General features: G+C 43.2%; 2 protein-coding genes and 2 long non-coding RNA genes across 5 annotated transcripts; all 4 read right to left on the bottom strand.

Annotated features, from left to right (window-relative positions):
• Window positions 1–6,018: 6,018 nt before the first annotated feature.
• Window positions 6,019–7,589, bottom strand: LOC135370063 (tol-Pal system protein TolA-like). The gene is made up of 2 exons (XM_064603756.1): window positions 7,292–7,589; window positions 6,019–6,663 (listed from the first exon to the last, which is right to left on the bottom strand). Exons 1-2 carry the CDS (start codon window positions 7,536–7,538, stop codon window positions 6,170–6,172), a joined length of 741 nt encoding a protein of 246 aa, XP_064459826.1. The 5' UTR covers window positions 7,539–7,589; the 3' UTR covers window positions 6,019–6,169.
• A 1,835-nt stretch (window positions 7,590–9,424) lies between these two features.
• Window positions 9,425–11,689, bottom strand: LOC135369787 (neprilysin-1-like). Its single transcript, XM_064603305.1, has one exon. The coding sequence runs from the start codon at window positions 11,687–11,689 to the stop codon at window positions 9,425–9,427; it is 2,265 nt and encodes a 754-aa protein (XP_064459375.1).
• A 391-nt stretch (window positions 11,690–12,080) lies between these two features.
• Window positions 12,081–18,424, bottom strand: LOC135370065 (uncharacterized). Its single transcript, XR_010415194.1, has 2 exons — window positions 18,243–18,424; window positions 12,081–14,743 (listed from the first exon to the last, which is right to left on the bottom strand). It is a non-coding gene; the product is annotated as an uncharacterized LOC135370065 (long non-coding RNA).
• Window positions 18,425–19,176: 752 nt separating this feature from the next.
• LOC135370064 (uncharacterized) lies at window positions 19,177–22,924 on the bottom strand. 2 transcript variants are annotated; one of them, XR_010415193.1, is made up of 2 exons: window positions 22,755–22,924; window positions 19,177–22,303 (listed from the first exon to the last, which is right to left on the bottom strand). It is a non-coding gene; the product is annotated as an uncharacterized LOC135370064 (long non-coding RNA). The 2 variants fall into 2 exon arrangements; XR_010415192.1 differs by having other exon boundaries at window positions 22,768–22,924.
• Window positions 22,925–23,156: the final 232 nt, after the last annotated feature.

Genomic DNA, 23,156 nt, shown 5'->3' with positions numbered 1-23,156 from the left:
TTTCATGCTTGTGACACTCGATGAATATGAGCAATCAGAAACAATGAACCAGACTACAGATTCTACTGTCGCAAATAACGACGACAATTCTACTGTTGTAAATAAAGACTACTTCTTCTTCTGATTTCATGCTTGTCACACTCGATGAATATGAGCAATCAGAAACAATGAACCAGACTACAGATTCTACTGTCGCAAATAACGACGACAATTCTACTGTTGTAAATAAAGACTACTTCTTCTTCTGATTTCATGCTTGTGACACTCGATGAATATGAGCAATCAGAAACAATGAACCAGACTACAGATTCTACTGTCGCAAATAACGACGACAATTCTACTGTTGTAAATAAAGACTACTTCTTCTTCTGATTTCATGCTTGTGACACTCGATGAATATGAGCAATCAGAAACAATGAACCAGACTACAGATTCTACTGTCGCAAATAACGACGACAATTCTACTGTTGTAAATAAAGACTACTTCTTCTTCTGATTTCATGCTTGTGACACTCGATGAATATGAGCAATCAGAAACAATGAACCAGACTACAGATTCTACTGTCGCAAATAACGACGACAATTCTACTGTTGTAAATAAAGACTACTTCTTCTTCTGATTTCATGCTTGTGACACTCGATGAATATGAGCAATCAGAAACAATGAACCAGACTACAGATTCTACTGTCGCAAATAACGACGACAGTTCTACTGTTGTAAATAAAGACTACTTCTTCTTCTGATTTCATGCTTGTCACACTCGATGAATATGAGCAATCAGAAACAATGAACCAGACTACAGATTCTACTGTCGCAAATAACGACGACAATTCTACTGTTGTAAATAAAGACTACTTCTTCTTCTGATTTCATGCTTGTGACACTCGATGAATATGAGCAATCAGAAACAATGAACCAGACTACAGATTCTACTGTCGCAAATAACGACGACAATTCTACTGTTGTAAATAAAGACTACTTCTTCTTCTGATTTCATGCTTGTGACACTCGATGAATATGAGCAATCAGAAACAATGAACCAGACTACAGATTCTACTGTCGCAAATAACGACGACAATTCTACTGTTGTAAATAAAGACTACTTCTTCTTCTGATTTCATGCTTGTGACACTCGATGAATATGAGCAATCAGAAACAATGAACCAGACTACAGATTCTACTGTCGCAAATAACGACGACAATTCTACTGTTGTAAATAAAGACTACTTCTTCTTCTGATTTCATGCTTGTCACACTCGATGAATATGAGCAATCAGAAACAATGAACCAGACTACAGATTCTACTGTCGCAAATAACGACGACAATTCTACTGTTGTAAATAAAGACTACTTCTTCTTCTGATTTCATGCTTGTGACACTCGATGAATATGAGCAATCAGAAACAATGAACCAGACTACAGATTCTACTGTCGCAAATAACGACGACAATTCTACTGTTGTAAATAAAGACTACTTCTTCTTCTGATTTCATGCTTGTGACACTCGATGAATATGAGCAATCAGAAACAATGAACCAGACTACAGATTCTACTGTCGCAAATAACGACGACAATTCTACTGTTGTAAATAAAGACTACTTCTTCTTCTGATTTCATGCTTGTGACACTCGATGAATATGAGCAATCAGAAACAATGAACCAGACTACAGATTCTACTGTCGCAAATAACGACGACAATTCTACTGTTGTAAATAAAGACTACTTCTTCTTCTGATTTCATGCTTGTGACACTCGATGAATATGAGCAATCAGAAACAATGAACCAGACTACAGATTCTACTGTCGCAAATAACGACGACAGTTCTACTGTTGTAAATAAAGACTACTTCTTCTTCTGATTTCATGCTTGTGACACTCGATGAATATGAGCAATCAGAAACAATGAACCAGACTACAGATTCTACTGTCGCAAATAACGACGACAATTCTACTGTTGTAAATAAAGACTACTTCTTCTTCTGATTTCATGCTTGTGACACTCGATGAATATGAGCAATCAGAAACAATGAACCAGACTACAGATTCTACTGTCGCAAATAACGACGACAATTCTACTGTTGTAAATAAAGACTACTTCTTCTTCTGATTTCATGCTTGTGACACTCGATGAATATGAGCAATCAGAAACAATGAACCAGACTACAGATTCTACTGTCGCAAATAACGACGACAATTCTACTGTTGTAAATAAAGACTACTTCTTCTTCTGATTTCATGCTTGTGACACTCGATGAATATGAGCAATCAGAAACAATGAACCAGACTACAGATTCTACTGTCGCAAATAACGACGACAATTCTACTGTTGTAAATAAAGACTACTTCTTCTTCTGATTTCATGCTTGTGACACTCGATGAATATGAGCAATCAGAAACAATGAACCAGACTACAGATTCTACTGTCGCAAATAACGACGACAATTCTACTGTTGTAAATAAAGACTACTTCTTCTTCTGATTTCATGCTTGTGACACTCGATGAATATGAGCAATCAGAAACAATGAACCAGACTACAGATTCTACTGTCGCAAATAACGACGACAATTCTACTGTTGTAAATAAAGACTACTTCTTCTTCTGATTTCATGCTTGTGACACTCGATGAATATGAGCAATCAGAAACAATGAACCAGACTACAGATTCTACTGTCGCAAATAACGACGACAATTCTACTGTTGTAAATAAAGACTACTTCTTCTTCTGATTTCATGCTTGTGACACTCGATGAATATGAGCAATCAGAAACAATGAACCAGACTACAGATTCTACTGTCGCAAATAACGACGACAATTCTACTGTTGTAAATAAAGACTACTTCTTCTTCTGATTTCATGCTTGTGACACTCGATGAATATGAGCAATCAGAAACAATGAACCAGACTACAGATTCTACTGTCGCAAATAACGACGACAATTCTACTGTTGTAAATAAAGACTACTTCTTCTTCTGATTTCATGCTTGTGACACTCGATGAATATGAGCAATCAGAAACAATGAACCAGACTACAGATTCTACTGTCGCAAATAACGACGACAATTCTACTGTTGTAAATAAAGACTACTTCTTCTTCTGATTTCATGCTTGTGACACTCGATGAATATGAGCAATCAGAAACAATGAACCAGACTACAGATTCTACTGTCGCAAATAACGACGACAATTCTACTGTTGTAAATAAAGACTACTTCTTCTTCTGATTTCATGCTTGTGACACTCGATGAATATGAGCAATCAGAAACAATGAACCAGACTACAGATTCTACTGTCGCAAATAACGACGACAATTCTACTGTTGTAAATAAAGACTACTTCTTCTTCTGATTTCATGCTTGTGACACTCGATGAATATGAGCAATCAGAAACAATGAACCAGACTACAGATTCTACTGTCGCAAATAACGACGACAATTCTACTGTTGTAAATAAAGACTACTTCTTCTTCTGATTTCATGCTTGTGACACTCGATGAATATGAGCAATCAGAAACAATGAACCAGACTACAGATTCTACTGTCGCAAATAACGACGACAATTCTACTGTTGTAAATAAAGACTACTTCTTCTTCTGATTTCATGCTTGTGACACTCGATGAATATGAGCAATCAGAAACAATGAACCAGACTACAGATTCTACTGTCGCAAATAACGACGACAATTCTACTGTTGTAAATAAAGACTACTTCTTCTTCTGATTTCATGCTTGTGACACTCGATGAATATGAGCAATCAGAAACAATGAACCAGACTACAGATTCTACTGTCGCAAATAACGACGACAATTCTACTGTTGTAAATAGAGACTACTTCTTCTTCTGATTTCATGCTTGTGACACTCGATGAATATGAGCAATCAGAAACAATGAACCAGACTACAGATTCTACTGTCGCAAATAACGACGACAATTCTACTGTTGTAAATAAAGACTACTTCTTCTTCTGATTTCATGCTTGTGACACTCGATGAATATGAGCAATCAGAAACAATGAACCAGACTACAGATTCTACTGTCGCAAATAACGACGACAATTCTACTGTTGTAAATAAAGACTACTTCTTCTTCTGATTTCATGCTTGTGACACTCGATGAATATGAGCAATCAGAAACAATGAACCAGACTACAGATTCTACTGTCGCAAATAACGACGACAATTCTACTGTTGTAAATAAAGACTACTTCTTCTTCTGATTTCATGCTTGTGACACTCGATGAATATGAGCAATCAGAAACAATGAACCAGACTACAGATTCTACTGTCGCAAATAACGACGACAATTCTACTGTTGTAAATAAAGACTACTTCTTCTTCTGATTTCATGCTTGTGACACTCGATGAATATGAGCAATCAGAAACAATGAACCAGACTACAGATTCTACTGTCGCAAATAACGACGACAATTCTACTGTTGTAAATAAAGACTACTTCTTCTTCTGATTTCATGCTTGTGACACTCGATGAATATGGGTAATCAGAAACAATGAACCGGACTACAGAGTTCTGGATGGATTCGATACGGTGTGCCAGGCGTTGTTGCGGGGGATCCCATTGCAGAGTCTTATTCCAGTTTCGGATGAACGAAAGTATGGTGAACTTGAGGGGAAGCAAGCTTCAGCTTACGGCGAAGGAAACCAATGGTATACGAGAAGCATTGCTGATAATAGAGGAAACGTGAGCATTCCATGTGAGGTCAGAAGAAATAATATGTAGGAATGGTTGATGGTTGCCGTAGTGAGAGAAAAAGGGATGCAGCAGCATTTAGATATGTTGGACGAAAGAAGTTTCGAGAGCCTGTAGGTCAAGTTGTAGAAGATGTTTATCTTGTGATTGAGCCAATTGATCTGTAGATGACACAGTCGTCAGCGAACAGGCGTATACTCGATGGGACCCGAGACCGTACCCTGTGGGAGGGATGTAGTGTATGCTTAGCGTGTTATAGAAAGGAGGGTTGGAAACACTGTACTTGAAGTTGGCGAATAAACAAGCAAGGGTATGTTGCTAGTTCCTGCGGCTGTCCAAGTTTCATCGCATGTCATCGACCGGACAGTTCAGTACATGGAACACCAAATGATACATGACAGAAACACGAGGAATGATTGTTCACGAAAGTGGGCCAAAAGCGGTCAGTCAAGAACACGTGGGTCAAGGCCTAGTTATGAGACTTGTCACTTGACGACGGAAATAGACGTGCATTTCCGGCGTTGGGAGAGGAGAGAGATTTTGGTGGGTGTTAGGAAGGTGTATCACTCTATCAATAGAGATACCCAGTGCAGCAAGGCTAGGGCTCGTTCTGACCAGACGTGAAGCTGGAACCTTCACGGACTTCCGGAAGACTTGCATTTTCCACCAATTGGTCTCTCATAACCTCTTCAAGTGTGCTTCCGAAATTGCACGTTGCAGCACGTGACGTGCATGACGTTGAAAGTTTCTACATATCGCACTTCCAATGTAGCGATAGTTTCAGCGTAGGAATCGCATTCTTCTTCCTTGTCAGTTGAAGGGCTATTTGTAACTTGAGGTACCGGTAGTGTAAAAAAAAAACCGTTGCCCTCCCGTACCTAATGCATGTAGTACGCTTCGAAGGTGGTACGGTGGATGAAGCCGATAAATAGCGAAAAGACTTTTTCCATCTCGACGCCACCTATTAGCTCTTCCAAACATTGAAAAAAACATATTTTGAGCTGAGTCACCTGCTTGGATCATCTGCCATGGAATGTTCTCGCAGACGACGTCAACAGCCGTTGCGATGAAATTGATGGATATTTTCTGGTTCTCGCGCCACCAATTAAAATGGTACATGAAATTTCACAAGTGTCAGCCACGTAGGAAAGTCAAAAATCTGCGTCATAAAAAAGATGAATTCAGCTTTTAAGAATGGTATCTTGATGTGCTTTCAAGTCCCCTAAACACGTGGCAATCTTTCATTACACGTTTGCTTCTGGTGACACATTACTTGTTAAGTTGTTATTAAAATATACTGGAACAACGAGCGGCCACTTATTAATAGCGTTTATTGAGATCAGCATGGTACATATGTGCTTTGTAGATTTTCCCGTGTGCGACACCATTTCAAGTGAGCGCAGTTGCAACTTATCAAGTGTTACGAATCAGGAGGGAATGATATAAATATTAGCGAATGCCTTTAAGGCTTTCCGACCTTCTGTTCTGGCAGTCCTTCAGGTTTTTCAGCAGGATTAGAAGACAGCTTTAAGTCAGGTTTAGCACCAGGCCCTGAGGAAGGCTGGCCTCCAACTCCAGGGGGAGGTCCTCCCACAGCCGTGTCATCTCCGGCAGCTCCCGGTGCACCAGGTTGGGATTTGGGCTTGCCAACAAGAGCTGAGGCTGGTTTTTCTGCTGGTTTTGTCTCTGGAGTGTGCTCATCTGCTTTTGGAGCTGGCTTGGCTTCAACGGCGGCAGCCACAGCGGTTGGCTCGTCTGGTGCAACCTTTGCATCAGCTTCAACCTTGGCCTTTGCATCAGCTTCAGCCTTAGCTTTTGCGTCTGCTTCAGCCTTGGCCTTTGCGTCTGCTTCAGCCTTGGCCTTTGCGTCTGCTTCAGCCTTGGCCTTTGCATCTGCTTCAGCCTTGGCCTTTGCGTCTGCTTCAGCCTTGGCTGCCAATGCTGCAGCTACAGCTTCTGCAGGAAAAACATGTGGGATTATTTTGTGAATATTTTGTATATGTCCCAGCTGGATATCATTCCTATCTTATCCGTTGATGAGTGACACTGAAAAATCTGTTGTGAAATGCTCGAAAGGTGCCTTATCATGCTCTTCCTGTGGTTATTTTTCTTCACTTCCTATTCCCCGCTGACTTACCTACGGGCCCGGTGACACCATGAGTGACGTCTACGAAGGGCGATACCACTTTGAGCGATACTCATAGGGCGTTTGGTCGCCAAAGAGGCGTTTAAGTTGATCACTTTTACCAGAACAGTGATCCCACGCTATTCTTTGATCACCTGGCGACATGAGGATGTCGGTCTTCTATAGGCGGGCACACAAGTACAGCAAGTTATGCAAAAAATTCATTTGAAAACGTCCACGGGAATATCCGTTCATGGTGCCTGTATTTTTGTGGCGGGCGGCATTTGACGAAAAAGGTTTTTCTTCATGATCTGCAATGTAAGGGACTGGGAATAATTTCGACCACCTTGGGTTCTTTCCGGAAACACGGTACATGCTGGCGTTCCTTTTGAGGGCAACCAACTCCCGGTAAAACCAGCCATTTTCCTGTGTAATCCAATTACGAAACGGAAGACGTACCTGGATCGCAGTTTGCTGTTACGACGTCCTGGCACTTTTTCGTTGTCTTGCTGAAATGCTCTCCTTCGGGGCAATCCACTTTGACGGCTACATAAGCCCCACAGACAGAATATTTGCTGCAGTCGTCTGGATCGGGTACGTTGAAAGTGTTGACGGAATCTGTCTCTGGACAATCGGAGCTTGGAGCTAGTTGGACGCTCTTGCACGACACGACGGCGACCAGGCACAATATCACTGTGCTCTTCATGATTGCTGGTAGATCTGTGTAGAAAACAGACACCCACTCCAAACTGAGAACTGAACACGGATTTCGGATTTAGAAACGCAAAATCACACTCGTCTATGTGGCGTTTCCATTCGCGTCCAGTGATTTATCACACCTGTTTATCACCTCTTCGCGGTCGACCATAATTTCTTGCTCGATAATACGCCATGCATGTTGGCAGACCTTCCTGGATACAAACACTTTTTTTGTGCAGCAGACGGAAACCTAGTTTGGACGTCACCCCTACCAAATGGGAATGGATGCTCACCTGGGTGAATCCGTTGTGATTGCTTTCTTGCAGACCTACACTCCTTATATATAGACCGGGTGGACCGGATGTCCTTTCTCCGTTTACATAGCGCCTAATCACGTTTATGGCTCACAAATTGCGGATGGAAAGATTCGCATGCCGGATTTGCGCTCCAAGTGACCTTACGACCTTACGGTGTAACGTCTCTGTATGAATTATCATTTTGAAAAATTATTTCATCCATTGTGGATCTAGGATGATTGATTCAATCGACATGTCTCTTCTGCGAGCCATTTATTATGTATACGTTTACACATTACGTCCAGCCAGATTCTTTCCGTCAGTGGCAGGCAGGGATGGGCAGTATTTAAATACCCTGTATTTAAAATATAAATACGCGTATTTATATTTTGTAGTTAAATATAGTCCCGAAAAATGTATTTATACTTATATTTAAGTACCAATTTTCGGGTATCTTCCGGAAGAAGGGCGACTTTGGGGCGCAATTATGCCGTGTTTGCGCATGTGACAAACCATTTTAGAGAGCGAGTTTTTCACTGTTGTTGCGGTTGTGACAACTCGATTATCTTGTTGTACGAAGCATCTTGGTCAAATTTAATACGAGCATTTGTTCATCCAGTTCTCCTTTGCGAATCGCACTGTACGGCCGAACAGAAGATGCTGTCTTCGCGAAACTTGTAATATTATATTCACCATGAACAAATAAATGCTAGTGTTCCTCGCTGATTTCTTGTTATGACCATCATTATTTCCAGGTGACATCTTCCTAACAGTATTTACGCTATTTAAGTACTGTATTTAAATACGCATATTGAAAAGTATTCATGAGGAATATTTAAATTCCCCTTTCAACAAAGTATTTTGTATTTATATTTATGTCCATCCCTGGTGACAGGGCGGCATCACGTGACAAATTGGGTAATCATCGTGGGATCATCTCCTCTTGTACCTACTTCCCCCCTCTCCTCAAATGTTGAATCCTTCCGTTGTGACGTCATGAACGTGCCATCGTCTTGGCTTGGCACTGAGGTAGTTGCTTCTTTCACTGCTCACGTTAACGTATCTCACTTTATTGTCTTTCCCCAATCAAACCCCTTCGAAGGGGGCTGTTGAACCACTTGAGAGAAGTACATCGTTATTTGCGTCAATTATTTGTGTTGGCAGTTTACTAGAACGCTCATGAGACGTCTTTTATTACGTGGATGACGTTCATCCTTATCTCGTGACGGAAGATAGAGCATAATTTTGTCATGCCGTAAGCTTGGGACAAAAGTTGTCACATTGGAGCCTAGCAGCAAAGCCAGTTTCTTATTCGACCCGATATCGAAGGTGCTGTGTTCCGTAAACGTTTGTCCCAAGCTGTACTATGCAGAGAATGATACCTTTGCTTGGTGACGTTAACAATACATTGTCGAGTTGAGACTATTTATTCATCGTTCACGACGCGGAAAAAATGACGATCGCGAGTAACTGGGCCCACCGGCCAGACTGTTCAGATGGTAAACCCCACAGTGTTTGCAGCAAAACCCATGAAACGGCTGTCCAAAGCGGATTTTTCCCGATGACTATTTATTAGCGTATAAGGAATGACAAGAAGTCACCAGATCTCGCATCTGTTCATGGGATTCATCGGCGAATTCGTAGGGCAGCGAAACACTTGGGCAAACTTTGGATAATTCTTGAGTGGTACATTAACCCTAAGCTCAGCTGGCATCGAGTCCTTGTATTGGAGTTGCCTTTTTGCCAACGTGGGATTAGGTCTGTCACATTGCCCTGCGGCATAGTTGACGAAAAACAACTTGTCCGGAGTGAAAGCTTCCATTCCCGGCAATCGAGAGTTCCTCGGCAGCGGCTTAGCTAGGTGGATACCTTTGTGGTAGATATCGTGCAGTGGGTGTATGATGGCGTTGTCGGCGATGTTATCGTCCATGTCGTAGTCAGCCGGGTAAATAGCTCGCACTTCTTTGTCATATTGATGACGGAAGCATTGAACCCTCTTGTCCAACTCTTCGTGGCTCAGAGAGGACCACCAATTAGTGACATGCTTCTGCACGTTCACTGTTGCGCCTCTTCGGTCAACAGCGGCAAACATTCCTCGAAGAATGTGGGGAACAACCAGAGGTACGAACAGAGGATCGAAGGTTCGTGAGACATTGTTCATAAAACCGATTAAGGCGTGTGGAAGGAAGAGGATATTTCGTTCATACAAGTACTCAGCCTGTACATCCAACATGGACGTCTGGAATCGAGCATCGAGGTCGTACGTGTTATTCGTTACCCAGTAGAATGAACGGGTTTCGTTGAGTAGTTTGTAGTATCCTAGTAGAGGATCATCGTATGGGAACGCAGACACAAACTGCGGATAGTAAGCGTTGACCACGGTGTCACTTTCTTTGCTGTCCAGGAACTCGATGTGGATCCCGTCAAGCTTTTGGGATGCCAAATCCACCTCAGCTTGATTCAGCCAAGGAGACTGTTGAACGGTCTGCTTCATCGTCTCCCGCACGACGTGAAGTAGCTTGTTCATTTCTTCGTCGTAATGCCAATAAGCAGTAGTAGCATTTTCCCTGCCGAACGTCAAGCGCGCAAACTTTCTGGCTAAATATGGGCATAAGTCTTGAAGCATGTGGGCGCATGCTTGCAGACGTTCCGGTACTTGTTCCAGATAGTTGTCGTGACTTAGGGGAAGAAGGAATTGAACGTCCGTTGGCAACAAAGGAGAAAGCTTGATCATCAGAGCGTAACCCAAGTAGTTGAAAAGGGACCTCATCGGGAGCTTGCTCAGCGTGAGTGACAACCTACTGATGTACTCTCTGTCTGGTACGATGACTCCAGACTCTCGATGGAACTGGACACCAGCGTCTTCGATCATGTAGTTGAGGTAAGAGATCCATATCCATATGTTCTTCCTCTGCAATTCTTTGATCGACATTGTACGATTGTCAAACGGCAGAAAGTATCGTGGTACCATCTCTTGCAGTAACCTGTGCTCGACGAGAACGATATCTTGGGCTGCTTTTGCCATGTCGTGGTCTGTGAACATAGAAAGAAGCTTCTCCACTCTCTTAGTGTAGTCATCAACGGTCTCATTGAGAAATACGAGTTGATGTCTTCTGAGCGGTACCTGTGGTGCTTCCAGTTGAATCTCATAGTCGTCGTCGTCAAAGTTCTTTCGCAGTGACGCCTTGACGAAGGCATTTAGCCCAACGTACTTGTCCAAAACCATAGCGACGTCCGTCAGCTTTCTGGCCTTGGGCTCCCTCCTGTACGGCCATCCATCGAGAAGGTTTTCCACGTAAATCTTTTTAAGTGTGATCCAGATGGATTCGCTCCTGCGCGTTGTCGTACAGTTGGCCATGAAGAATAGCACTTGGTGTGTGTACATAGTCGGATTGACGTGATACTCGCTTTCTTTTAACTTGAAGTAGCGCTCGAAGAACTTGTCGAGATCGTACATGATCTGACCGACGGTGTGCACTCGGTACGGAGTCAAATCCAGGCGTTGGTGGTCGCGGTACCAGTTTGATGAGCAGACATACCTGTAGAAGTTAACGCATGGGTTGACAGACAAGTTGAACTTGTCATAAAGGTTGCGTCCTTCCCAAAGGCAGACATCAGTATCACACGTCTTCAGAGTGTCCACGGGTCCTTCAAAGTAGACGGCTTCAAGGTCATGAAGACCTATCGTTTGACGTTCTGTAAATGCCGTCTCGCTGCCGGTCGTCAGTAGATGATAGCGGAAGGTGACGATACCGACACCTGCTAGGACGACAAAAGTCGCTGCGATCGCCCAGCCGAAAAATGCCTGCGACTTGGTTGGCGTCCAAGCTCCGGGTTGGTTGAAAGTTGGATGACGCGGCATATTCTATCTGGAATTTCTACAAAAAATGACAATACCCAGTAGAGATTCGAATGACTTGCTCTTCTTCTTCTTCCACCTCAGATACTGGAAGTTGTTCACCGTCTACTTGGTCTTATGATACCTATGTGGCTGGACGGTTTTCAACAGCGATTATGAAAGAAAATAGCTTAGAAGGTACCTCGAACAGATATGCTTTTTATTTTTATTTTTTTACTACGTGGTATATTACCTTCCAGAACTGTCACGCAAAATATTAAAAGTGATGAGATAACGGGCTGAGACTCCCCAATCATCATCATCAAATCAAGTAGTTGTTTGTTATATTAAAATCGCTAAAACCGGAGGGAACTAAAACAGACAGACAACACACAGCACTGACAGGAAGCAGGCAGGAGATGCACCTTCTGTTTATTGAACAGACGAGACTTGATGAAGGTTTAGGACAGTGGTGGTGAAAGGGTTCGATCGCCGTGGTGGGCAACGTGACGGGTCTAAGGGGCCGACATATGTCTGAAAGAGTCTCAGGAAAACCTAGGAAAAACCTCAAATAGCTCGATCGGCACCGGGATTGGAACCCGGGCACCTCTCAGTCTCGACGTGACATGGCAAGCACGCTAACCACTCAGTCACGGGAGCTCTTACAGATATCAAGTTTGGAAGACGGTAAGAATTCCTGGTGGTGGTGGTGATGGTGAAAGGGCTTGCCGTTGTCGGCCTCACGTAAGTGGGCAACGTCACGACTGACGCCCTGGGGAAATGTGCGTCCTGGGCCGACTTCTAGGGGAACTGTGCCGACATATGTCTGAAAGCGACTGAGGAAAACCCAGGAAATTCCTGTCAGCCGATGTGTCATGCCGATGTCACGGCCAATACGGAAGCAGAGTGACTATGATGGATTACATTATCTGGCGCAGGGAGGGGGCGTGACCTCTCGTCCTATATGCGGCGCAGTAATATATTGAGAGCTGAAACTGAGCTATTTTGGGCCTAACCTGGGCATATCAATGCAAACACCGCACTTGGACTAACTGAATGATCAATTAACCAACATGCTGCTCCGTCCTGTCCGCCCTGCTCAACCTAACGACTGCAATAATGTGGCCTTCGTTCTCGAAGACGACTTTTACAAACACTGAAAGCCCGTCAACTTGGTTAAATAGTGATGCCGTGCTTTTAAACACGGCATATCATCTTATTATGCAATCTCCTTATTTCGAGAACATGAATTTCGCAACTGGGCATGTCCTTCCCTCCGCGATAGACTCAAAATGTAGGCTCGGTATTATTTAGTGCCATCAGATTTTTGAAAGAAAGAATCTAATGTTTCACGGACCTCCCGCCGTAATATGGACGGGGGGTCCGATGTCTGTCTAGCTCTCCCTACAGGTCACCGCCCATCGACCACGGATGGAGAGCCCTGACCCGGGTGATGTCAACAATCCGCAAGACAAGAATGTGCTTGCGAACGCCACGGACATTTCGGTGCCTCCCAACCGGACAGCAGACATGAATGATGCCGCTACAGCACTTGGACATCACTGTCACGTACAGGAAGAACCGAATCGGTGGTATTCCCCATCCAATGACTACACCTTCTGGAAGGCGAATTCTAATGCCAATGAGATACGCCTGCTAGGCCAACAACTTATGGATCACTATTTTTATCTCTCGTCGTCTCCCCGCAACCTTTTGTCCGCTAAGGGTTTAGCTGGAATTCCAGTGCTACTGTAGCCTACCGCTATAGAAGGACGACACGACTCACGCGGCAGAGGAACGAAAACTGAATGGTTTAATTCACGCGCCACCGCGCACTAGCGGTTGGCGTCAACTAGCTGTCAACGTAGTCTTCGGACGCACCACGTTTGAAGGAGGCTTGCAAGCTGTAGAACCCGCGGTACGATTGGGTGGCAGGGCCCAGGTAACAGTTCTGTGCCGAGTTACTGGTATAGTCGGGAGTGGGATAAACTGTGGTGGTGCGGAGGGGTTATCGAGAAAGGCCGGTCAATGGAGACTGACTCTGGGCGGCAAAGGATGACAATTATAAATGTCTTCCTGAGGCGCCGCAAAACTTGATAGGGACCGAAATATGTTGGTTCAAAGGACTTGCGTGGCCAGTCGGTACGTAGAAAAACGTGAGAAGCGGAGTGAAGCTCTGCGGGCACGAAAGGTGGTATAGAGGCGGCTTGCCGTGAACTGGAGCGAGGCAGTCAGGGGACAGGGCTGGAAGTCGGAGAGTTGTCCCGCAGACGAGCTCTGCTGAACAGCAAGCAAGTTCTGACTTAGCTGCCACTCGAGTTCCAAGTAGGACGAGTGGCATCAACTGCTGCTTCCAGTTATGCCGGCTTTAGGTGCCGGAGGAATCGTTCCTCTAATCCGTTGGAGGCTGGATGATAAGGAGGCCGGTGTCCTGAGACGAGAGGTGCCGAGGAGTCGCGTGAAAGCAGTGAAAAGGGCACTTTCGATCTCTGATCCGTTACAAGTTCGGCTGGCACTCCGAAACGGGAGACCCATATCTCGATAAAACTTGTTGCCACCGTTTGAGCGGTGCAATCTTGGGTTGCCTCGGGTCAACGCGTGTACCTGTCGACGAGGGTAAGGAGGTAGTGATCGCCCTCGGAGGTAGGTAGTGGTCCCACGACGTCGCGCAGGTACGGATGTCAGTCGAAAACTCCGCGAGGAAAGCTAAATGGCGGATATCCCTTGGAGTGTAATTCGGGTTGGCCGAAGTGAAAGCGGAAACAAGAGGCTTGTGATCAGACCAGACAATGCAGTTTCTGCCTTCCAAAAAAAAAAAAAAAAAAATGGCGGAAATGGCGAACGGCCGTAAAATTTTCTTCCACACGAGCGCGTCCACTGCGTCCACATCATCGTCTTCCGCCTTGACAGATTTTTTCGCGCCCTGGATCAGCAACTGCTTGCCTCAAGTTCAAGTCGTAATCATATCGCATGAAACGGCCGAAGAAACGTTCAAGTCTTGGTGGCATATCTTTTTCTTTGCAGTTGCTAACAGTGGTTCATGATATGTCTCGATCAGTATCCTTGGTCAGAGCATATCTGTAAACAAAGAAAAGAGAACTGCTGAGACCGTCGATTCAAATTCTCATTTCCGATTTATACTGTCCAACTAACCTGCCAGGGCCGTCTTGCACCCCCGCAGCTACATTCACACCCGTTTTTCAATATGTGAGTAATGCTGTGACACATCTGTACACAGCTTGATATCAAACTTTGCTTTTACTAGCGCCTCTTTTAGTCACTCGCACTCTTTATGATGAGCCACTCGAATACACTTTCTGCCTTGAGAAGATGGCGTAATATTCCGGAATGTATTTTCCATAGTTCCTTCGTTTTTGGTACGGGCATCTGCAGCACCCCATTTAGCCTTTCGGGGTCAGGCTCAACACCATCTTTTGTAATCTTATCCTTTATCTTTTTTAATCTTTGTGATTTCTTCGAAGCTTCTCTGCATTAAAAGTTAGTCAAGGGCGTTCTGCAAGCGTCGTAACCCACACGCCATCGACATAGTACACTCTGTCACACCGTCTTTGACTCATTGTTTTTTGAAACACTTGAGGAGCTGACGCGATACCAAAGGGGAGTCTATTGTAGCGATAACGTCCAAAAGGCGTATCAAAGCCCCGAAGCATACAAGGTGTCCCAGAAAAAGTGTCGTTGAATCCTAGAATCATGCAGTGAACAGCAGTAGGTTTTTGCCACTTCCTGATGTGAACGTCATATATCGCAAGTGTATTTGCGAACTGAACAATAGGGCATATATGACGTCAAACGAACGCTGCCAAGACTATCCAGCATTTGCTGGAAAACGAAGCCTATAGAACGGTGTTTTGAAATCCCTTCTATTACTTATCCCCAAGACACATTTTTTCACCGTTGTTCTTTTACGAAAACTACGGGTCGCATTGAAAAATCGCAGTTTGTCACCTTTGTCACACGAAAAGTGACCACCAGAGTGAGGAGCTTACTAGATATTCACGAGCTATCCCATCGGGAAAAAAAAGGCCAACATCATGCTTTTCAGAGCACCGGACGTCAACCCGACGAAAGGAGGTTCCAAACCCAGCCCACAAAGTGAAATTGGGAAAGGGAAAGCCGGACACGATAAGCGAAAAACCATGCCAGTGTTATCTCTGGCCTTGGGGAGGATGTTTTTCTGATCCTTTACAACTTTACAGAGCAGCGCTGATGCCCAGCCACTAGCAGGGTCCTGTGGGAAAGAGCCTGTATATAACTACAGGACGACTAATTAACTTTTTAAATAGATATATACGATGTTTTCGCAAAAATGCGAGGCAGCAGAATTGGAAGGCAATCATTATTTGGATCCACCCTCTTTCACAAAAGTATTTTGAGATATAAAGGGCCAAACTTTGGTACACTAGCGAGGCGAAACCAGAACTACATACACACTTCTCGAGCGCAGAAACGACACCACTTTGGCTTATTTGGCCAAGATATTGTTCCAGTCAGCTCAATTGCTTCCAAACACAAATGCCCCTCCTTTTGCGCTTGAGAAATGTGTGGTTTTAGTTTCGGCTCATTTGGGTAGCCAAATTTGGTTCAAGTACGTATTCACCCCAGGAAAAGGATGGATTTAAAAATTGGCTCGCTCCAATTCTACCATCTCACATTTCCGAGAAAGCATCTAATTAATAAGTTAATTAATGAATTTTAGCTAATTACTCACGCAGTAATTACGTGTCCACCTGGCCGCATAATCTGCCTGCCGCACGTTGCACTCGAAGCTTTTTTAATAAAAACTGCGTTGAATAAGAAACATCCTGTATATAAGATATAAGTAAAGGAAAGAATCCACATTAGCAATCCAATAGGAAAGATACTGCCGTGGCAGAACTCAATGGTCCTACTCTTGTCCACTGCTCATGATAGCCACAGTCATGCATCTAATACAAAATGACATTTTTCTCACAGTAGAATGGTGCCAATCAGTGCCTTAGGTTTTTCCAGAATTTTAACTTGAGTGTGACCCACCCATATATTGAAATTACAATGTACATCTGGAAGTAGTCAAAGCATGACCTAGGAGCACAGTCTCTGTTTGAAATATTGTTCTTCTCTCAACAATAGGTTCGTTTATCAACTCGCCGTTATCAAAAACATTAATTTGCTTATTTTAACTGCCGCAGCACCAAATTTCACCCACTGGGTCTTCTGCGATAATGTCTGGAAGAACACGGTATGTCACAGTACCAAGACCATTCGTGCTGGCTGTTATTTCTCTTTTTGTTGTGCGTAGCGCAAATATTGTATTAAATAAAAATTCTAAGGGGACAGAAGTGATTTCCATGAGGATTTTGGAAAAACATATTTATAAAAAGAGATTTTGTGGTCTCTGTGTAGCACTGGCAGGGATGCTACCTTTTGTAGTGAAAAATACCAGCTGAGGGAGAGGAGGTGGAATAGAGGGAAAGCCTGCTTGCTCAAGGTAATACGAGTGTGTGTGGCTGGATAAACAGGCATGAACACTGGATCGTACTGGAGCAACCGGATTGGAGTGCCACTTACTTTGAAAAACACATAGACGTAGACAAACCCCTCTTTGCATGCTCAGGCAGATCTCATGGTGGTTGTATACTGCCTAAGCTCTAGCTGGCTCGACACAACCACTGATCTTGTCCCCTAAGACCACGAGGCGTAACAATGATAATAATTGTAATTAATAACTAAGAAAATGACTGGTGACTGTGGAGTTGATTCTGTGGTCCAGATTTATTCAAGCTATAGTGGAATGTTAAAGGGAAAACCCTGCAAAAGCCCCTATGAAAGGTCTTGTGCCACAAATGCAAAGGGCTGCCGGTAGAGCGAGCAAATAACCGTCGTGGTGGCAACCCTAAGCACTGGTGCTAATAACCTGTTCAAAAGACACGTTGAATAAAGTGATTCCTGAAGGCACACACAGTTTCAGATTCTCCTCCAATATGAACACTTGTGGGATCACCACCATCAGAAAGGACGGTCATAATGATGGTAACTACTTGCCAAGACTTGTAGGAAAAGGATTCATTTCTTTTAACACTCGAGTCAAGACCAAAAAGTTTATTTCAAGTTTGCCTCCATCTCTGCTGGTTATCCACTCACGGTACTTTTATAATATATATTCATTATGAAACACGTTAGAATGTTCACGTACCAAAGAAAGGCAGTTGACACCTTGAAGCACCCCTTCAGGGGCCCGTCGTAGGCCAGGTGTATATAAAAGAAATCAGAGGAAGGGCATTGCCCATCCCTGGGGCCCAAAATTTCCGGCCCTCAACACAAGTAACATCTTTCAACGTTTGGATGTAAACCATGCGGATCAGGCTCCATATTTGTTGCTACTAACTTTTTATGACATTTGTACTAGGCATTTTTCTATGGTGGCAACATATCCCAGAGTTTGGGGACATATCCATTCTGTCCGTTTTTCTTCAAACTCTGAGTTGCCAGAAAGGCGCTTTCATATATGTATATTACTTTACTGTTGAACATTCATTTGGTATGATGAGCTGACTTAATGCCTCTGAAGGATCTATACCTTGTGTGTGCGCATGTGCTTTTCCAAGTGTGAGCTCTGTTTTCCGGCATAAGGACACAATGTGCACTTGAAGGGCTTCTCTCCCGTATGTGTCCTTTCATGCTGAATGAGGTAGTCCTTCCTGATGCAAGAATAAGGACAGAAGTGGCACCTGAACGGCTTGCTGACCGACGGCCATTGGAAATCGGAAAATGCTTTCCAAGGCTCTGGAAAAATGGTAAACCGGTATGTTGTTTTTTCTTGGAGCAATTCCCAATTGACAACATTAATCAATTAAAAGAAATTTCCTTACAAAAGGGACACAGAAGCGACATTTATATGACAAACACACATTGTAAGCAGGGCCAGCCTTAGGAGCACTCATCTTCCTAATGTCTGCTTCCTAGTAAGAATGAACAACACCACTTTTGGAACTTTGGTTTCATTTTTTCTACTTTGTCAGCAGTGAACATTAGGAATCACAAAATCATTTATCCAATTAGTCCACTTTTCTGTTGTCATATTGGCTAGAAATCAGAAACGTCAAACAAAACGGAAAATGGGGGGACACGGCTGGCCCTGACTGTGAGAGATATTAAGGTATGCAAACCCACAACTGCTTTTGAGCATAGTTGTCACAAACTCCCTTAAGTGATCATTACTCATTTGATGATTCCTTCGGCATTACTTGGAAAAATCCTGCAGCTATTGTTCAGCGATAAACAGTTTCTGACAAATGCTCCTTGTAATACAAACGTGCAAAAATGTTCATTTCATTGCAAGATAACATGACAGTAATGTATTTCACAAAGATCTCGCGCAATCAAATAACAACTACTTCTCGCGGGGAAGTGCACATACTTTCTTTTGATTATTGAGAGCGCTACGTTCAAAACTGATGCACAATTGTTCCTTGCTGAGAAAGGGTTCCGTTATGGCTCCAAACAATGTTAAATTATCTTCATAAAGTAAATTTATTACAATTCCCACACCCCATGACACATTCTCCTGTGTATTTTTTCATGAAGCACAAGGTGATCTCTTCGTTTGGAAGAGTATGAGCATAATCCACAATGGTAGGGCTTCTCTCCTGTATGTATCCTTTCGTGGCGAATCAACTGGGACTTTGACTTTGATGAGTGATTGCAGAATCTGCAACGGAAGGGCTTCTCCCCAGTGTGTGTCCGTTCATGTTGAATGAGATGATCCTTCCTCTTGGCTGCGTGCGGGCAGAACCGACACTGGTATTCTCGCCAATCTAAATGATCACAATGACATCATCTTACAAACATTTCCACAGCATATAAGTGTTATGATACCTGAAGAACCTGTTTTCTGGAATGCAGTTAGCAGTATTTAAAATATGCAAAAAGAAAACAGCTATTTTCGAGCATTTTGTTCCCATTATTTTCCTTGTCAGTCCATAGAAAATTTTAACGCTTACAACTAGAAACAAACGCTAGAAGAAAAAAAAACATGCAAAAAACGGTTTCATTTTGGGGTAGCATTTCCCCTGAGTACAGCAAACTTTTGGAAAGCAGTTTGTCTATGACCCTGAGTTGTTTGAATTTGTCACATGGAAACATTTCACTATGTACGAATCATAGACAAGATGAGGCAAGATCCTGGCTAGCATCTGCATCATACGACCAAACTCTACTAGGATAGTTGTACTAGGATATGTATGGGAAAAGCATCGAGCTATTCACAGGAAACATTTCTTGACCCAAACAGAGCACTTTGCTCGGCTCCGCTGGATGTCAAATGTTATTTCCCTATAGTGATTTTTATTTTACTTTGCGCAACTTTAGTGTTCTGAATAAGCTCTCATGTTAAGGAATAATCTCTAACTGGAGGAAATGCTGCCCTTCCAGGAATTGCTCTACCTCTAACAACAATACGAGGGTTCATGCGACCAATTAACATTTAATTGGTAGCAGAGTTGACACTTTATATGGACTCGAGCATGTGTGAGCACACTGTGTGTCGTATTACTGCACATGTGGCTTAGATGCGACTCAGGGAACATGATAGTTCCTCGTGGTCGACAAATTTTATAAAAGTGCACAGTAATGACTAGAAACCTCTTTCGGACATGAGTGTTAACAAATTGCACGATACTGACCTCCAAAACAACACACACTCATACTCATTTTCAATGACACAAGACTGACTACAGTACTACTAAGTAGTGATCAGTACCAGAATATTCATACCGCTTCTGGGATACAGGCAGCTGGAATAACTCGCACCATCAATTGTTCCAGTAACGATGAGATGGGAGTTTGCATTTTAATTTCCCAAATAAAACAGTATGGTCTTAAATGGTCAAAATCTAAGGTTTTCTACTAACAATATTAGCAGAAAACATCCCAATTGATAGGGTTGAACCTCCACTGGCATGAAATACCGCACGAGCAATGTACATAAAAAATCACATAAGTGTAATATGAAGTGCCCTAAAAAATATTTCAGGCATCATGGCAATAAATTTGACCCACAAAAAATGAAAGCAGTTTTTTTCCTACCAAAATGTGGCAGTGAACAACACTGACGGCTACTAAAATGGAACTTTGAGCATGCAATACTTGAACACAATGTTTTGTGGTGTTGTCTGATGTCCCATCTGTCATAGCCACAGCTGTTTCACAGGCACTAACGCGGAACCTGCAAACTTACTGCCATAGCCAAAATAACAACTTTGAGGGTACCAAATAGACTATCCCTCCTTTACAGATGCATGTTTGGTAACCCTGTGGTGTAACGTATCTGCAATGTACACTCGTGTGCTGCTGCATAACTGCACAACCTGCACTTGAAGCCTTCACACACCATTTGTTCAAGGATTGTTAAGGCATCCAATGTCATTCGTCATATTAAGACCTTTCCAATAATTTTGTCACTCTTATCTTGCACACTCTTGGTCGTGAGAAAGATGTCTTCCGTAGAATATCTACGTTGTATCAGGTTGGCCAGCACGAAGAATTTTTGGTCCAGTAATTTTGGTCCAGTCGCTGAGGATGGTGTGTGTAACAATGCCACCAATTTGGGATAATCCATAATGTTTCGTTGTTTTACGAGATCACTTTACCTGACCTTGTCTGTGCTTGTTAAATTAATAATATTGTTAAAGTAATTGAGACAGTTTCACGAAACAAAAAGAAAGTTCAGTGCTCCAAGAGACACTCAGATATTTCTCCTTAGGAAATGCTCCCATTGCTATCTTAATCAAAAATATGCACTACCGTATCTTTCTGTTTTTCTTTAAATTTGCATTTGTGTAGTATTTTGTTTGTTGTTTGTGTACTGATACTAGTAACATTATGTTTGTTTCTATTTCATTGTGTTTATTATCGCCGCTGTATAGGAGCTGGAACCTTGTCAAGCTGTCTCTTTACAGCTTTTTGTCCTTGTCCCCACACCTGATTTGTGGAAATAAAACGAAATGTCCATTAATAATATTAACATTGCTGAAGAAACTCAATGGTACTAATTTTCAACATTTCACGTGAAAAGAAGTATCGTAATTTCACGCGTATAAGCCGCGGGCAATAGGACGCGACTGATTTGTGCGACAAAGGAGACCATACAGAAGGCCAAAAACCCTGTGGTCCATACTTCGGAGTCGGCATGGTGTACAACAAAGGAGGTCAGTTCTAGTCTTATACCATGATCGTTGCGTATCAGTGGCCTTCCAGAAGTCACTGTGAGCACTTTCATTAAAGCTGCTTGAGGGAAGGCACCAGGAAGGTCAGTCTACTCGAATGGCATTGTTTGTGCATTGGCTGGGCAGTGCTGTTCCAGAGACACTGTCAGCCCTTTCGTTAAAACCAGCAGGAAAATACCAGGGAAAAATAGCTATCAGATAAGCCGCACAGCGACCGAGAGAAAAAAAATTGCGGCTTATACGCGTGAAATTACGGTAACCTCCATTTAAGACTCAATTCAGGCTCCATCAGCAATTGCTGATGGAGTAGCAGCAGCTTTATTTTTTTGTGCTGATGACAAATAAGCAATCAATCAATTTCCATTGAGGAGACGACGGCATCACACTGCTTTTGTCCAATTCGGCCAAATACGTGCTGCAAAAGAAAATGCAATTTATGTAAAGTGGGGATTGACACAACTTATTTTCAGTGGGGAACAGATGAGGATATAAAGACAACGTTTTCCTTTTTTAATGTTGTTCTTTCCCCCCTTGGTACCAAGTCCCTTCGTTGTGTGTGTTCGTCCATTCCCCCTCGCGAACGCGTGAAGCTAGGCATCAAGGTATCGTTGGAAAGCGCCTGAGAGGTTCTACCTTCAACAACAACCAGCAAAATTTTATAAATTTGCAAAGTTGAAAGCTTTACCACAATGTCAGCATGTATGAAACAGCAACCGGAAGAAGGGGCGGCTCGAGAGGAAGGCAAACAGTCAACCTAGCACCGAGAGAGCTACGGAGGCAACTTGGACTTATGCGAGTGGATCCTCCATGTGTGAGTGTGCAAGTGTTTGTTTTCGTAATCTGGGACCAGAGAACGTGTCACTTACCTACATGACTTACCTGTGATGTTGCAGGTGGTCACGGGACAAGAAAGGCTAGACCACTAAATTAATATTTGTGGACGCACCGTACAGGTCCCGACAAAAGTTTACGGAACACGCGAGCGGTATGTTTTCTCCTCCGTACGACACCCTAGCGGCAAGCGGAAGCTGGCGAAATCAGGCCAATCAGGCCAGTTCACTGCCTCAGAGGAGGGGGTGGACGACTGCGCTCTTAGCGACACACAGCGGTAGTTTCGGTATGACCTAAACCTACCTAAACCTAAACCTATGATTAGTTTTTAATTAGTTTTATTTTTGTCTATTTTTTCGCACCTGTGAACCTATTTTTGGGATCTGCCCTGTATCAAAAGGGATTAGGTGCACGCTACTCTACTCTATGATTACTGT

This window comes from Ornithodoros turicata, chromosome 10 (genome assembly GCF_037126465.1).
Source record: "Ornithodoros turicata isolate Travis chromosome 10, ASM3712646v1, whole genome shotgun sequence".
NCBI lineage: Eukaryota > Metazoa > Arthropoda > Arachnida > Ixodida > Argasidae > Ornithodoros > Ornithodoros turicata.
The sequence above is the reverse complement of the archived record's forward strand: the minus strand, read 5'-3'. Positions and strand labels throughout refer to the sequence as shown.